Source organism: Mesoplodon densirostris, chromosome 1 (assembly GCF_025265405.1).
Source record: "Mesoplodon densirostris isolate mMesDen1 chromosome 1, mMesDen1 primary haplotype, whole genome shotgun sequence".
NCBI classification, from domain to species: Eukaryota; Metazoa; Chordata; class Mammalia; order Artiodactyla; family Ziphiidae; genus Mesoplodon; species Mesoplodon densirostris.
This window is the reverse complement of record NC_082661.1, coordinates 78,063-92,642: the sequence shown is the minus strand read 5'-3', so window position 1 is coordinate 92,642 and position 14,580 is coordinate 78,063. Positions and strand designations below refer to the sequence as shown.

The 14,580-nt window shown below is 49.7% G+C and overlaps 1 protein-coding gene across 1 annotated transcript; it reads right to left on the bottom strand.

Annotated features, from left to right (window-relative positions):
- Positions 1-1,369: 1,369 nt before the first annotated feature.
- Positions 1,370-9,973, bottom strand: SYCE1 (synaptonemal complex central element protein 1). Its single transcript, XM_060090555.1, has 13 exons — positions 9,886-9,973; positions 6,404-6,466; positions 5,701-5,760; positions 5,285-5,359; positions 4,587-4,634; positions 4,283-4,337; positions 3,489-3,578; positions 3,177-3,240; positions 2,311-2,377; positions 2,116-2,239; positions 1,938-2,048; positions 1,694-1,781; positions 1,370-1,451 (listed from the first exon to the last, which is right to left on the bottom strand). The coding sequence occupies exons 1-13, from the start codon at positions 9,953-9,955 to the stop codon at positions 1,374-1,376; spliced, it is 993 nt and encodes a 330-aa protein (XP_059946538.1). The 5' UTR covers positions 9,956-9,973; the 3' UTR covers positions 1,370-1,373.
- Between the last annotated feature and the right edge of the window lie 4,607 nt (positions 9,974-14,580).

The following is a 14,580-nucleotide window of genomic DNA, read 5'->3' as shown; positions in this document are numbered from 1 at the left end:
AGTGGTAACACTCACTGTTGTCCCTAGTGATCAGCTGGAAAATTTTTGCTTCCTGTTCCCACAACTGTATATTCCACTGGCCTAGAGGTCTTAGTCCCAGAGGGAGGAATGCTTCCACTAGGAGATACAATAATGATTCCACTGAACTGGAAGTTAAGACTGCTGCTCAGCCACTTTGGGCTTCTCATGCCTCTGAATCAACAGGCAAAGAAGTTACTGTGCTGGCTGGTGTGACTGATCCTGACTACCATGGGGAAATTGGACTACTTCTCCACAGTGGGGGTAAGGAAACCATGTCTGTGATACAGGAGATACCTTAGGGCTTCTTTTAGTATGACCATGCCCTGTGATTAATGCCAATGAAAAACTATAACAATCCAATCCAGCAAGAGTACTGATGGCCCAGATCCTTCAGGAATAAAGGTTTTGGTCACTCCACCGGGTAAAAAGGCACAGACAGCTGAGTTGCTTGATGAAGGCAAAGGGGAAACAGAATGGGTGGTGGAAGAAGGTGAAGATAGTTATAAATACCAGCTGTGATTCCATGACCAGTTACAGAAATGGATATATATATATATATATATATATATATATATATTCAGAAATGAGGATTGTTGAGGTTTGTCTACCCAACTGTGTCACTGTCCTACCTGGATGAGGGAGCCCTTCAAGAGAAGGAATCTCTTTGTACATACTGAACTGTCTTTTGACCCAAGAACACAGACTTTGAATCCCCTCATTGCCCTGGCTTGGGTGATGCACTCCAGTGGATTTGAAACATGCCCTAAGCACCAACCGTCCTAGGTGATTGACTTCCAGGACACTGAGGATTTCCACATATTATGTTCTTGTGACAAGTGTCTCAGGTACAGATTTTGTGCCTATGCAGGCACAAATTACATTTAGGCTCCAATTACATTTCTTTTTCTCAGTTAATCAGTGGGGACTGTGGGCATGGAACTGACTGGCTGAGGACCCTTGGTCCTTGTTGGGATTTCTGAGACTCTGTGGTCTAGGCCTGAATAAGGAATGGAAGAAACTATCACAGGGTGGGTTTGCAGAACCCCTGGGCCTGTTGTGAGAGGGTCTCACTCTTGCATCCCTCTGCCTGGGGACCCAGAACATGTCAAGTCCTAGAGATGAGCAGACCAGAGACTGTGAGGTGAGGGAAGCATTTATTGAGTGCCTGCTGTGGGACTCTGGCTGAAGCCAAGAGGCAGAGTGTGGCCAAGGCTTCACTTAGTCTCAGGTGCCAGGGGTCTTGGGATGGACAACCCCCCACCTAGTACAGACTCAGCTGAGGCAGTTGTGTTGATACAGTGCCTTTATTTCCTGAAGCCCATAAGCTCCAGTGCAGGGTGGGTCCTCCTTGCCTAGGAGGGCATCAGGCTCTGCTTAGTGGGCGGCTCTGGGTCTTTCTCCTCACTGACTCCAAGGGGCTTGGGATTGGCCTGCGGGAGGTCAGAGTGTGATGTGGGAGTCTCCTCACATCCCCATGCCCACCCCCTCCCTGGGTCCTGCCCTTCCTCACCCCACTGCTGCGTCTGCACCTTTGCCTTGGCTATGCCCCTTTGGGAAATGCCCTTCCCTGAAGACCATCTTCTGAGCACTCTGCGGACCCCCCCCTTGCCTTCCCACCCAGAGCTCCTTTCGTAAGCTGTCTCTGCTCCCTGAACCGGATTCCAGGACTCACAGCTTCTCCTGGGCCAGCCCCTTCCTCTTGCTTGCTCTGGCCTTGAGCAGGGACCTGCACTCCAAGCTTTTCCAACTCCTCCTTCAGCCTGTACAAAAAGGGGTAGCGGGGTAGGGTAGGAGGGTGGGGAGGGAGAAGGGTAGGATTGTAAAGAGACCAAGTGACAGAGTCTAGGAGGGAGCAGAGACTCCCTTAGCCACCCTCCCCTTGGGGACTGGGGGGAAGGGAAGGGCTCCATGCCCACCTCTGCCTCTTCTGCTGCAGCTGCTGGCACTTCTGCTGCAGCTGCTCCTGGCGCTGGGCAGCAGCCTCCAGGAACTCCTGGGCCTTCTTGTTCTCCTCCTCAAACAGATGCCTGAGGGTGGGCATCAGTGCTGGCAGCACCTCCCCCTCCCCATCGCCCCCCCCCATCCCTCTCTTACACCACAGCTGCGGCTTCCTGGCTGCGCAGGAAGAGCCCCTCAGTGATTGCCGAGCAGCCCTTGGCTCCAAACTGGGAGCACAGACGATGCTTCACATCCTCCAGCTTTGCCTCCACCAGCTTTTCTGCAGCACCAAGGGACAGATGGCAGGGCAGGGCAGGGTAGGGCAGGGCATCCCCATTCTCCAGGCCTCACCTTCCTTGAGCAGCTGCTCCTTGCTGCTGTCCAGGGCGCTAATCTCCAGGGCCAGCTGCTCTGGCTTCTGAGGGGTAGAAAGGCGGCCTGTCCACATCTCCTGGATTCCTCCTATGTGCCTCAGAGAAGCCGATCTGGTTCTGGTCTTTACTCTGCATGCCTTACTTCCTGCTACTCTGGCCCTCCATGCATGCCAGGCATGGACCAGCCTCAGAGCCTTTCCATTGGCCATTCTGTCCACCTGGAGCTGTTTCACCCCAGATACCTGTGGTGCTATGCTGGAGAGGCTCATGAGGGTTAGTGTTCAGGAATTCTGCAAGGTTTGAAATCAGCCCTGGGGTATTCGCTACAGGGCATCCTGCAAACACCACAAATCAAGGCTGTTCTCTGGAGAGTCAGTTACCAGCCCAGCCCTGCAGCTCCTTCTCTTCCCACTCTGTGACCGCACTGAGCCCTTCCGTCCTGACATTCATCCTGTTTTCTTGTTTGGGATCCCCAGGTGGCAAACACTGGCCTGCTTGGTTCCCCACTATCTGCCCTGTGTCTGTGATGGCCCCAAACACACCCATGAATCTCCTTGATGGATAACCCCTCCTTGGTTCATCAGGGTTCCTCCTGACCACTTAAGGCCCCTGGGAGGGCATCAGGGATGGGTGGGCAGGGCCAGTGAAGAGGACAATACCGGGTGGCAGTGAGGGTGATGAGGAACTGGACTGAGCATGATTCTAACACACGGCTGCCAGGGCTTGCTCAGGAACTGGGTATGGCCATTGAGAGGAAGGAGGCCTGGAGGATGACCCTGAGTTTTGGGCTGGTGCTGCCAGAGAAGATGTGGAAGGTGGAAGGAGTGGCTCTGAGTGACTCACGTGGAATTCCCAGAGGTCCTTATGCTGGCCCATCAGATCCTCCAGTTGCTCCTCAAAATCCAACCTGGGGACCAACCACACAGGATGAGGGGCCATGGGCTGAGAGACAGCCCTCCCCAACCTAGCTCAGGCTGGGGTCTTCATGCAGAGACACGGGGAAGCTCGCCCATGCTCTTCACTCTGCTGGGAGCACCTTTGCCTCCTTGACCCTCCAAGCTTCAGCTCAGCCCGCTCCTCTTCTAACCCCCATTCTTAGTATTCCCCCCACTTACAATGCATCCGGCCCCCCAGGCCTTGGGCAATGGGCTTTACCTCAACTGCCTCTGTTTGTTCTTCTCCTGCTCAATCTGGGAGTTCAGGGCAGAAATTCGCTCCTTGCACTCCTGCAGCATGGTATGCTTCCTGGCAAGAGGCAAGGCAGCCGTCATGTTTTCTGAATGTCTCCCTAGGAGGGGCCTGGGGTGGGGCTTCCGCCTCCTTCTCTTGAGGTCTGTTCTAACCTTCTAGATTGAGGTCCTTCTCTGTAACTTTGTGGGAGGGGGCCATGAGCTCATGCCCTCTGGAAATGTCATTGTGAAGACTGGGGAGATCAATGTGGGCCTGGTCACAAGTACAGGCACACACACATATTAGTCTCATGTGAATTTCTCAAACAGTTTCAAAGTTGGTATGCTAGGGGCTTGGGGCCTCTGGTCACAAAATGAGCAAAAAAAGATTCAGGAGGTAGGGACATGGATGCACAAGTAGTTGGGTGGATGGAGGGATAATGAATGAATGGAGAGAGACTGGTGCACAGATGGTTGGCTTGACACCTAAATGAAGGGGCACATGAGTAGACAGCCAAGACAGCCTGCAGAAAGTATGAAGGTACAGAATAAAAACCAGCCGAAGGCATTGGACGTTCTAGCAAATGAATGCTCGTCCCAGTGAATGAGTACCCCTAACACTACTGCCTACTGTTGGAGTCAAGGTGGGAAGACAGTCATTTGGCCTCCCCGTTTTAGGGGGAAGGTGAGAGCTGTAGGTCTATGACCGATCTCCTCTGCTTTCTCTCTCTACCAGAATGAAGGGACAGCGCCAAGCAGGGGCCAGGTGGAAGCTCTTACCTCTGTGTCTCACTTTCCTTCTCCTGGCAGTGGAGCCGGAGGATCCTCAGGGTCTCTGCAGGGAGAGGAAGTGAGGGCCCCGTGAGAGCCCATCAAGGCATGAGGTTTGGGCAGAGGTAAAAGTGCCAGATCATGCGGGGTCTCCTGGAGTTGATGGGACTTAGTCATTTACTGCACGTTTGGTGGAAGCCACAGGAGGGATGCAAGGTGATTCAGGTTTCAAAAGGCTTCTACTTCTATAGAGAGAGTGGGCTTCTGCAGGGTGGCAAAGGCAAAAACCTGGAGATAGAGTAGCTGCAATTACCTTGCTTTTTGCTTAAGATCTCTTTCAGGCGTACTTTCTCTCCACTCACTGGAAAAAGCAGTAACATGTTCAGGCGTCAGAGTCCACACACTGAACCTTCAGGGACCGGGCTTGCCCATGGTCACATGCGTGGTTTGGTACAGCCCTACCCCCAACCCCAGATGTAGACCCCTCGAGGTGAGCCCCTTCCCCTCTTGGGCCCATACTCCCTGTAAGCATATAAGGGCCCTCAAGTTGATAAAGGGTGGCTGTGAGGACCCTGTGGAATGGCAGTGCATTTACATGGAGGGAAGAGGAAAAATAAACACATTGCATGAAGTTGGATAAGGGCTGTGAAGAGACACATCAAGCAGTTAAGAGGCATGTGACGAGGTGTGGGCAGGGTGCTGTCTCTGGGTGGGGTAACTGGGGAAGGCCTGAGAGGGGACAGTTGAGCTGAGAACTGGATGATGATGTGAGGCGATAGGAACCTGTATCATCTGGGGGAACCTCCTAGCAAAGCCCCTAAGGGGTGGGGGTACGCTTGGAGGGTGTTTCCAGAACACTCCCACCCACAGAGTTGGAGCGGGGAGATTGGTAGGACCTGAGGTTGGAGAGGGGGCAGGAGCCCTTGGCCACGGCAAGGATGCTGACTGGAATATTGGGTTCAAGGCTGCACGACACCGTGGGGACCTCTGGGTCATCCCCCACAAGCTTACATGAGTCCAGTTCCTTCTGCAGCGTCTCCCAGACAGTCCGGGCCTCTCCTAGCTCCTCACTGGCTTTCTTTTTTGCTGTGCCAAACCGCAGGACATCGTGTAAGTGTCTGTCCTTGCAAACATTTCACATTTGTCTTTAAGCAAACCTAGAGGGGCCCAGATTTTACAGAGCAGGAAACAAGGCTTCCAGAGCCCAAGCCCTTCTTGTGGGGCTCAGTTGACAGCAGGACAGGTTAATAAAACATGTGAGTATAGCACCTGAGTTTAGATGGGCCCGACCAACCCATTCTAAGTTTAATGCTCTGCTGTTTCAAAACACAGTAACTTTGAACAAGGGGCCCTACATTTTCACTCTGCCCCGGGCGCTGCCAGTCACGCAACCGCACCCGGCAGACAAGCCAGGGTCCTGAGCCCACCTTGCTGAACTTCATTGATCCGGTTAATCAGGACCTCAATCCTGGGCTCTAGGCTCCCGGCTGCAGGGAGACAAGGAGGTTGAGTGAAGATGACAGGGCAGGTGAAGGGAGGTGGATGCCCTCCCAGGGCTCACATTCTGGCGGGGGCGGGGGGAGACAGGAACAGATGAAGAACCTGAGTCAGGTTGTGGTTAAATGCAGTCAAGAGAAACAGACGAGGGGCAACAGATTACAAAGTGGAGTGGGACGTGCTTCTTCAGATATGGCAAGACCCCTTGAGGGCCCCAAATGAAGTGAGGGGGGCAGACCTTGCTGTTCCCTGGGTGGGGGTGGGAGACAGTGAGTACAAAGGCCTGCCCTAAGGTGGAAACACGGGTGGAAGGTGCCTGGTGAGCAAGCGAGAGGAGCAGAGGTGAGGTGGAGGGAAGGTGAAACCCTGGATCCAGCAGAGTGCATGGGAACCAAATGGACGGCCAGCAAGGGGACTGCAGCTGAGTTTTGGGAAAATGTTTGTACTTTATCCCCTTATACTTGAATTTTGAATCATGGGTTCATATTTTTACTTCAAAAATTTGTTTTAAAAGTAAGAGAGAACAAATGAGTTAACTTCCCAAGGTGGTGAATTTTGGGCCTTGGAATTGATTCCACTTCTGCCTGACCCCAAATCTCAGGCTGACCCCCAGTTACAGAGGAAACATGTGACCTTTCTGCAACTTCTTCACCATTTCCATCAAGTCTTCAATTTTCTGTGAGGACTTGGCCTGCCCTGTGGAGAGAAAACCAAACATTTAAGAATTATGTAGGATCCAAGAAAGATTAAAAAAAAAAGAATTATGTAGGAGTGAGAAGCCTGAGGAAGGATCTGATAACACTGGGCTGGGACTGAGGTGGGCTGAGGGCAGGTCTCCAGCCAGAGTGGTGCATCTGCTCCTTGCCCTGAGGGAGACACTGCACAAGGGATGAACTGGCCCTTCATGGGCAGATTTTCCTAAAGGGTGAAATGACACCACAGATTTCCCCTTAGTAAAACTCAGGGCAAGGAAAGGGGTACACTCTTACTGCTGATACTGTTCAAGGCTTGGCCAAGGCTCAGGATGTAATAATGAAAGAAAAAAAAAAAGAAGTGGTATTAAAAACTGGAAGCAAGGAGTCAGAAATCACTGTAACTAGTAGGTGGCATAATGAACCAGAAATTTCTAGAGAATATTACCCAAAAAAACCTTACAAGGAATAGTGAGAAAATCTAATAAGATGTCTCATTTAATATATATAAATATAAATAGCTTTCCTATATACAATTGTTATTCTGCAGCCTCCAAGTAAAATACTTCATACTAACTTGCTTATAATCAATATAGGCACTTATTGTTAACTCCTTGATGACTTAGTAGAACTAGGCAATTATTATTAATGGCATTAACATCACAATAAAAATAACTGGATATTATGAGCTATGTAATGTAAAAATTCAATGTAGGATTCTTGTAAAAAAATGACACCAATACTTGTTAAGCCTCTCAATGTAAATAACCAATTCAGAGGAAATACAGGGAGAGAGGAACATTTTAAGTGGCACATGGGCATGCAATTAGTAACATCCACACTGGGAAACGTCACAGGAAAAACAACCCAGTTTCTTTAATTTAAATACATTTTGGGGGAAAAGGGAGAAAGGAAGACCCTTACAGACAAAAAGAGATTAAAGAAACATATCAACCAATCTCAATAAATGGACCATACTTGGATTTCGATTCAATCGAAAGCACTTTTTAAAACAGTGATGACACAATCAAGGAAATTTGAAAACTGACTAGATAGTTGATGAAACAAAGGAATTATTGTAGCCATTATTCAGATGTGATAATGCTATTGTGGTTACTTTTCTGCAAAGAGTGCTTACTTTTTAGAGAGATATATGCAAATATTGGGGTGGCCAAAAAGTTTGGGTTTTTCCATACCATCTTAACGGAAAAACCCGAACGAACTTTTTGGCCAACCCAATATCTATGGATGATATGTTATGATGCCTGGGATACTTCGAAATGAAACAGTGGAGTAGGTGGTAGGGAGTGGGTGAGGCTGAAGAGGAAATAAGATTGGCCAAGAGCTGATAATTGTTAAAACTGAAAGATGAGTTCATGGGGTAATTATACTTTGTTCTTGACTTAAAAATTTTTTTTAGGACTTCCTTGGTGGTCCAGTGGTTAAGACTCTGCACTCCCAATGCAGGGAACCCGGGTCTGATCCCTGGTCAGGGAACGTGATCCCATAGGCCACAATTAAAGATCCCACATGCTGCAATGAAGATCCCATGTACTGCAACTAAGACCCAGCCCAGCCAAATAAATAAGTACATATTTTTAAAAAGTTTTTTAATTGAAGTATAGTTGATTTACAATGGTGTTTTAGTTTCAGGTGTACAGCAAAGTGATTTGGTTATACTATATATATACCTTTCAGATTCTTTTCCATTATAGATTACAAGATATTGAATATAGTTCCCTGTGCTATAGAGTAGGTCATTGTTTCTATTTAATAGTGTGTATCTGTTAATCCCAATCCTAACTTATCTCTCCCACACCCCTTTCCCCTTTGGCAACCATAAATTTCTTTTCTGTGTCTGTGAGTCTATTTCTGTTTTGTAAATTTGTACCAGTTTTAGATTCCACATATAAGTGATATCATATATTTCTCTGATTTACTTCACTTAGTATGATAATCTCTAGGTCCATCCATGTTGCTACAAATGGCATTATTTCATTACTTTTTATGTCTTAGTAATAATCCATTGTATATATGTACCACATCTTCTTTATCCATTCATCTGTCAATAGACATTTAAGTTGCTTCCATGTCTTGGCTACTGTAAACATTGCTGCTATGACACTGGGGTGCACGTATCTTTTCGAATTAGAGCTTTCGTCTTTGCCGGATATATGCCCAGGAATGGGATTGCTGGATAATACGGTAACTCTATTTTTAGTTTTTTTTTTTTTTTTGAAGAACCTCCATACTGTTCTCCATAGTGGCTGCACCAGTTTATATTCCCACCAACCGTGTAGGAGGGTCCCCTTTTCTCCACACCCTCTCCAGCATTTATTATTTGTAGACATTTTGATGGTGGCCATTTTGACCAGTGTGAGGTGATGCCTCATTGCAGTTTTGATTTGCATTTCTCTAATAATTAGCAATGTTGAGTATCTTTTCATGTGCCTGTATATTTTTTTGTATATGCTTAAATTTATCCATAATAAAAAGTTTTAAAAAAATAAAGCAACCAACCAATCAAACAATATAGAGAAGGTAAATAATCATTTCTACGTAAGAATGGAGAAATGGAGAGAACAATTTACGAAAAACTACACAAATGGCTAATGATATTTGAAAAGACGTACACTACTTCAGTCATAATTAAAGAGATGAAAATAATATGTTGCATCTAGCAGGTTGGTAAAGATTAGTAAATCTGATAAGGCCCAGTGTTTGTGATGATGTAGGGAAACGGGCAGTAACACTGACAGACTGTGGAAACTGATGCAACCTTTTGGAGGCCAGTCTGGCTACATCAACATTTTGAAGACAAAATTCCACTTCTAGGAATTTATCCATCAGATAAAAGGTATGTTAAATGACACTGAAGCAATATTTATGTCAAAAGTGGGAAAAAAACGTGAACGCCCATCAGTAGAGAACTGTGCATGGGATTTAGCCGTTCCCTCCCCACGTTTTCGTACCACCATCTAGGCTACAGGGACTATCCAGTCCATGCATCTATATGTTTTGTGTGATCCTCTAGGAAGGTGGCCAAAAAGGGGGAAAAATAATTTAAATGTTAAAATTTGTGCCAGATGGGCTACTGCAAAGCCTTTAACCCACTAGTCTTCCTATCATCTGAGTGTGATATCAAGTTGAAAGGATGTCCTCTGCCTACTTTTAGCTACTTAAGCGGCGCAGATGGGGCAAACGAGGCCAGCGAGAGGTGAGTGATAGGACGGGGGCCTGTGGGTGAGTCCTCGCGGCTGCCGGCAGAGCCGCGACACCTTTCCGGAGGGGACGGAAGTCGTTTTTCCCCACGTCCGCCCTGACTCGAGGCAGCGCCCCCGTGCGCTCCCTGCCCGCCCAGCCCTCTATCGCCCGGCTCCCGCCGTAGGCCTCGATAGAGGCCGCCGCCGGCCCCGGCTCTACCTCCGGCTTCGTCAGCCCGGCCCACGGCTCCCGCCTGCTCTGCGCTCGAAGGCCCCGAGCGCCCAGCCATTTCCTCTCAGTTTGGCGCCTCAGCTTGGATTAGACGGAACCCGCGCCGGGGGCGGGGTTCCCTCAGCACGCCTGCGCAGTGCGCCCCGCGCCGGATCCCTTCGAGAGCGGGCCGCGGAGTAGACAGTTGGGCAAGCGCCAGTGCGCATGCTTGAGACCTCCCGGTGCAGATTCAGCGCAGAGCAGGCGAGGGCGGCGCCTGGTCTTCCAGGCTTGCGATTGGCCGGTTGAGGAGCCGGTGACCTGCGAGAGTGTAGAGGCCTCCCTAGAGCCCGCCCCACGTGACGTCACCCGCGTTGCGGCTAGTGGGCCAGAGCCTGGTGGTGGGTAGTCGAGTTTGATTTCCGTCTCTGCACGCTTAGGCGAGGTTTCCGGTTTACCCAAAACCTTCGCGTGGGCGTTCTGGACCGAGGCCGTGAGTTGGCCCCACCTGACTCATCTTGGCCGCTCTTCTCGGCTGGACGCGGAGGAGAGCGCAGGGGTGCAGCGAGACCCTGATTCTTCCCAGCGTGATCCCGAGGCTGGCCCTGCCTAGCCGGACACATTCTCAAGGGAGGCGGGGCCGAAGGGTGGACGATGTCGGGTCTGCAGGGCGGGCTGTGGGTGGAGAACTGCCGCGTTCCTCTGTGGGTCTGGAAGGACCGTGGTGGACCTCAGGGCTGCATGTGGAGGGGAGGTTCAGCCAGGCTCCCTGCCGGCGCTGGATGGGGCAGAATTCACGTTTGGGGGGAGGCCGGTGGACCTGGTTGCAGGCGGTGCAGATGACAGTTACCAGCCTGAGTCTGGGCATCTGAGTGTTCACTGTGCACAAATCCTGTTTCAAGACATCCCACCCCTCGTCTTCCTCACCTGTTGACCGGGATCCAATCACGACAGTAACAGCGAAGTGTGAGGAGCAGTTTTGAGCACTTCCTGTGCAAAGCCTTGCTCTAAGAGCTGCCATCAGTTTTCCTCATCTGTAGTCTAGGAATAGTAATAGCAAACAAGAACTAACATATAAGGAGGGCTTCCTGTGCTGGAACAGTTCCTGTTCCCGTCAGGGTAGGAGATTATTTCATGTAATCCTGTCAAAGGACAACCTGGCTGGGCTCCCCCTCACTCACTCTGCTCAAGCCACCAGCCTCCCTCCTCAAGATAAATAGGCTCAAACCCACCTTAAGCCTTTACAAAGGCTGTCACCGCTGCCACATGCACCCTTCTGAAGCTTTCAAAGCTTGAACTGTCACATCAATGGGAATATGCTGTCTAAAAATCCGTAGCTCTCATGATATGGATACGGTTGTGAAAAGTCACGGAGTAAGAATTAGGATTCGGGGTCCAAGCAAAAGTCTGATTGGGGACCAGGGTCAGGGAAAGGGTCAAGAGTCAATGTCAGAGGCCAGATTCAGAGTCACTGTTCATTGTTAGGATCAGCATCAAGGTCAGGGACAGTGATAGGAATTAGAGATTCGAGAACATGGCCATTCCCGCCCAAGACCATGGTTCAAGTCAGGGACTACTGACCCAAACTATGGCAGAATGGACCATGATCTCCTTGCTACTGGGGCTACTTCTTTGGGAATGAACTGATACATGCAAGATATGGACAGACCAAAGGTTCAAATGACCCTTGAAGCCAGAACCCGTCTTGTACAGACTGCCTGGGGTTAGGGGTTAGTGTCAGGGTTAAGGACCCTAACCCCTAGGATTAGGGTTGGGCTCTGGCTCAAAATCCAGGGTCAGTGTCAGTGTTGGGGATCAGGGTCACTGCTAGGCTAGAGTTTAGGGCTGGGGTCAGGGTCAGAGTTTAGGGTTATGGGTCAGGATTAGAGAGGTTTGGAGGGTTAAGATTTAGAGCTTAGGGAGTCAGGGTCCGCAGTCTAGGGGTCTGGGGCTAGGGTTTTTACAGTTTAAGGTTATATATCAGGGGATTAGGGTTATAGATTAGGGTGTTAGAATCAGAGGATTAGGGTTAGAGTTAGGTTTAACCATAACTGGTCCTCTTCCCCCTCCTCACTCTCCATCTTTGTGAGGCCTCCACGAAGGGCAGGAGTGGCCCAGGGTTACACATGAGTCAGGAAGGTAAGCTGAACCATTGATTTTCTGTACCCCAGTACTGGGCTCTGATAGAAGAATGAAATGTCTACTCTGGTCACTGATGGTTTCAAATCTAACTCTACTCAGTCAAGTGTTGTGGAGGCCCCAGAAGTCCCACAGGGTGTCCCTCTGTCCTCCCACCCTCTGTATGCCCACTCTGTCTGGGCAGCCCCAGGTTCCAGCGCAGCCCTGACACACAGAGCACTCAGAAGACACGTGTGGATTTATATAGGACTGGGGGTAGCGCCCTGCCAGCCCCCACGTGCTGCATACTTGAAGGCTGGTTGGGCCCTCCTGGGACTGAATAGGTCCTTTGTCCTATTCAAGTGGCCAGCTGTAGACAGTCAGGTCTTAGCCAGGACAGCCCTTGACCTTCAACCATCCAGGCAGGCATTTGCAGTCCTCTAGCTCAGGCCAGCCTGGGCCCTGTCAAGCACTTGTTGCCAGTCAGTGAGCTGACCATGTTACTGTGCAATTGAGTAGCTACCTGGACAGCATAGACAGCCCCCTGGGTGGTTCAATTCCCTACATCCATGTGATTGAGAGAAGCGTCTCTTCCCTCACAGCCTCATAGCCTGCCAAGAGAAGTAATAACCCTCCAAACACTGAGTGTGGCCCTGGCCACAACATCCAAACAGCAGACTGTTACCCCACAATTCTTTGGCCTTCCAGTTGTAATAAACTTTTGACACTCATACTCGTTAAGACTCAAGGATATGGGGGCTGCTGGGCCTCCCAACATGCAGTTTCTCACTGGGGCCGCATGGTCTCAGTGAGCCACGTGAGCTTAGGGCTCAGCCCTGTGTCCTCCAGAAAGCTTGCCAACTGTGGATTGTGTGGCATGGAATAACCCTTGAAACTCCTACTGCTTCACTAAGCTAGAGTTTCCTTACCACCCAGTGTTCGGTCTCTGCTCTTTGGAAAGGAGAGAGAAAAGACTGGAAAATGAGCAATTTTATTCTTAAAGGATGGGTGATTAATGTGGCCAGGGGCCAGGTGTGACTCCTGGGCTCCCACCTCCCAGAGTCACAAATGAAGTCTGTGTGCCTTTTGAGGCACAAGGGCAATCAGGGCCAGTCTCTGATGTGAGGACCTGATGCCCAAAGCCAGAACCTTGAGTTTACCACCAACAGCACAGTTGCTATTTTAGCAAGTGGAAGAGCTTCCTGCCATCAAGGAAGGACAGCAAGAGTTGCCCAGACGCTAGTGCACAGTCTCTGGTCCTGTGAAACGTGATTACACGTGAGCATGAGCTCTTCGATGCTTTCTGGTTCTGGAAATCGTATAGGAGGTGGTTCACAGCAGGTGAAGCTAATGCTGTCAGTGGAGGTGGTGAAGCCAAAGGTCTGCAGTTCAGACTGAAGGTGCCTATGTCAGTGTGCATACAAGAGAAAACCATCTCGTGTGAGTGTAGGTCAGGCTCGTTTAAGAAGAATGCAGTCGGGCTTCCCTGGTGGCACAGTGGTTAAGAATCCGGCTGCCAATGCAGGGGACACGGGTTCGTGCCCTGGTCAGGGAAGATCCCACATGCTGCGAAACAACTAAGCCCGTGCGCCACAACTACTGAGCCTGCGCTCTAGAGCCCACAAGCCACAATTACTGAAGCCTGCACGCCTAGACCCCATGCTCTGCAACAAGAGAAGCCACTGGAGTGAGAAGCACGTGCGCCGCAATGCAGAGTAGCCCCCGCTCTCCGCAACTAGAGAAAGCCTGCACACAGCAACGAAGACCCAGTGCAGCCAAAAATAAATAAATAAAATAAAATAAGAAGAATGCAGTCGTGTTATGCTTATAACCTTTTTTTTTTTTTTTTTTTTTTTTTTGCGGTACGCGGGCCTCTCACTGTTGTGGCCTCTCCTGTTGCGGAGCACAGGCTCCGGACGTGCAGGCTCAGCGGCCATGGCTCACGGGCCCAGTCGCTCCGCGGCATGTGGGATCTTCCCGGACCGGGGCACAAACCCGTGTTCCCTGCATCAGCAGGTGGACTCTCAACCACTGCACCACCAGGGAAGCCCCAATGCCTATAATCTTGTATCTCGTGCCTATCCTCAGGGACCCCATCCTCAGTTCCTGAGGCTCCTATAACTCACAAACAGGGATTCAGATTCCTTTTTTTTTTTAAAGCAGACTGAGATAATCCTTATGTCAGACATATTTTGGGGTGGCATATTCTAGTCATCTTGACATAGATGTACCCCAATTTGCTTTGCATGCATCTATTGAAGGATATCCTGATTTCTTCACGTTTTTAGCCATTATGAATAGTGCTGCTGTGCATAATTGCATCCTTGTTTGCATTTGGACATAGATTTTCAAAGCATGATTGTTGGATCCCAAGGTGAGACTTGTTTAGCTTTGGAAAGGAAAACTGCCAAGTGTCTTACAAAGTGACTGTACAGGCATCCCAAAAGCAAGGAGGGAGAGTTCCTGTTGTTCCTCACCCTCTAGCAATTGGTATTGTCACATTTTTGGAGCTAAGCATTCCTAATAGGTGTGGTGTGATATCTCATGATTTTAATTTGTAATTCCCTAATGGTATATAATGTTGAG

Coding starts and splice junctions, on each gene's coding strand:
- SYCE1 (XM_060090555.1), bottom strand. CDS start 9,955: ATGGCTGGGCGCTCGGGGCCTTCGAGCGCAGAGCAGGCGGGAGCCGTG. Junction 3,241..3,488: donor AACAAACAGAGGCAGTTGAG/GTAAAGCCCATT, acceptor GTTGGTCCCCAG/GTTGGATTTTGAGGAGCAAC. Junction 2,378..3,176: donor AGGACCTCTGGGAATTCCAC/GTGAGTCACTCA, acceptor TCTACCCCTCAG/AAGCCAGAGCAGCTGGCCCT.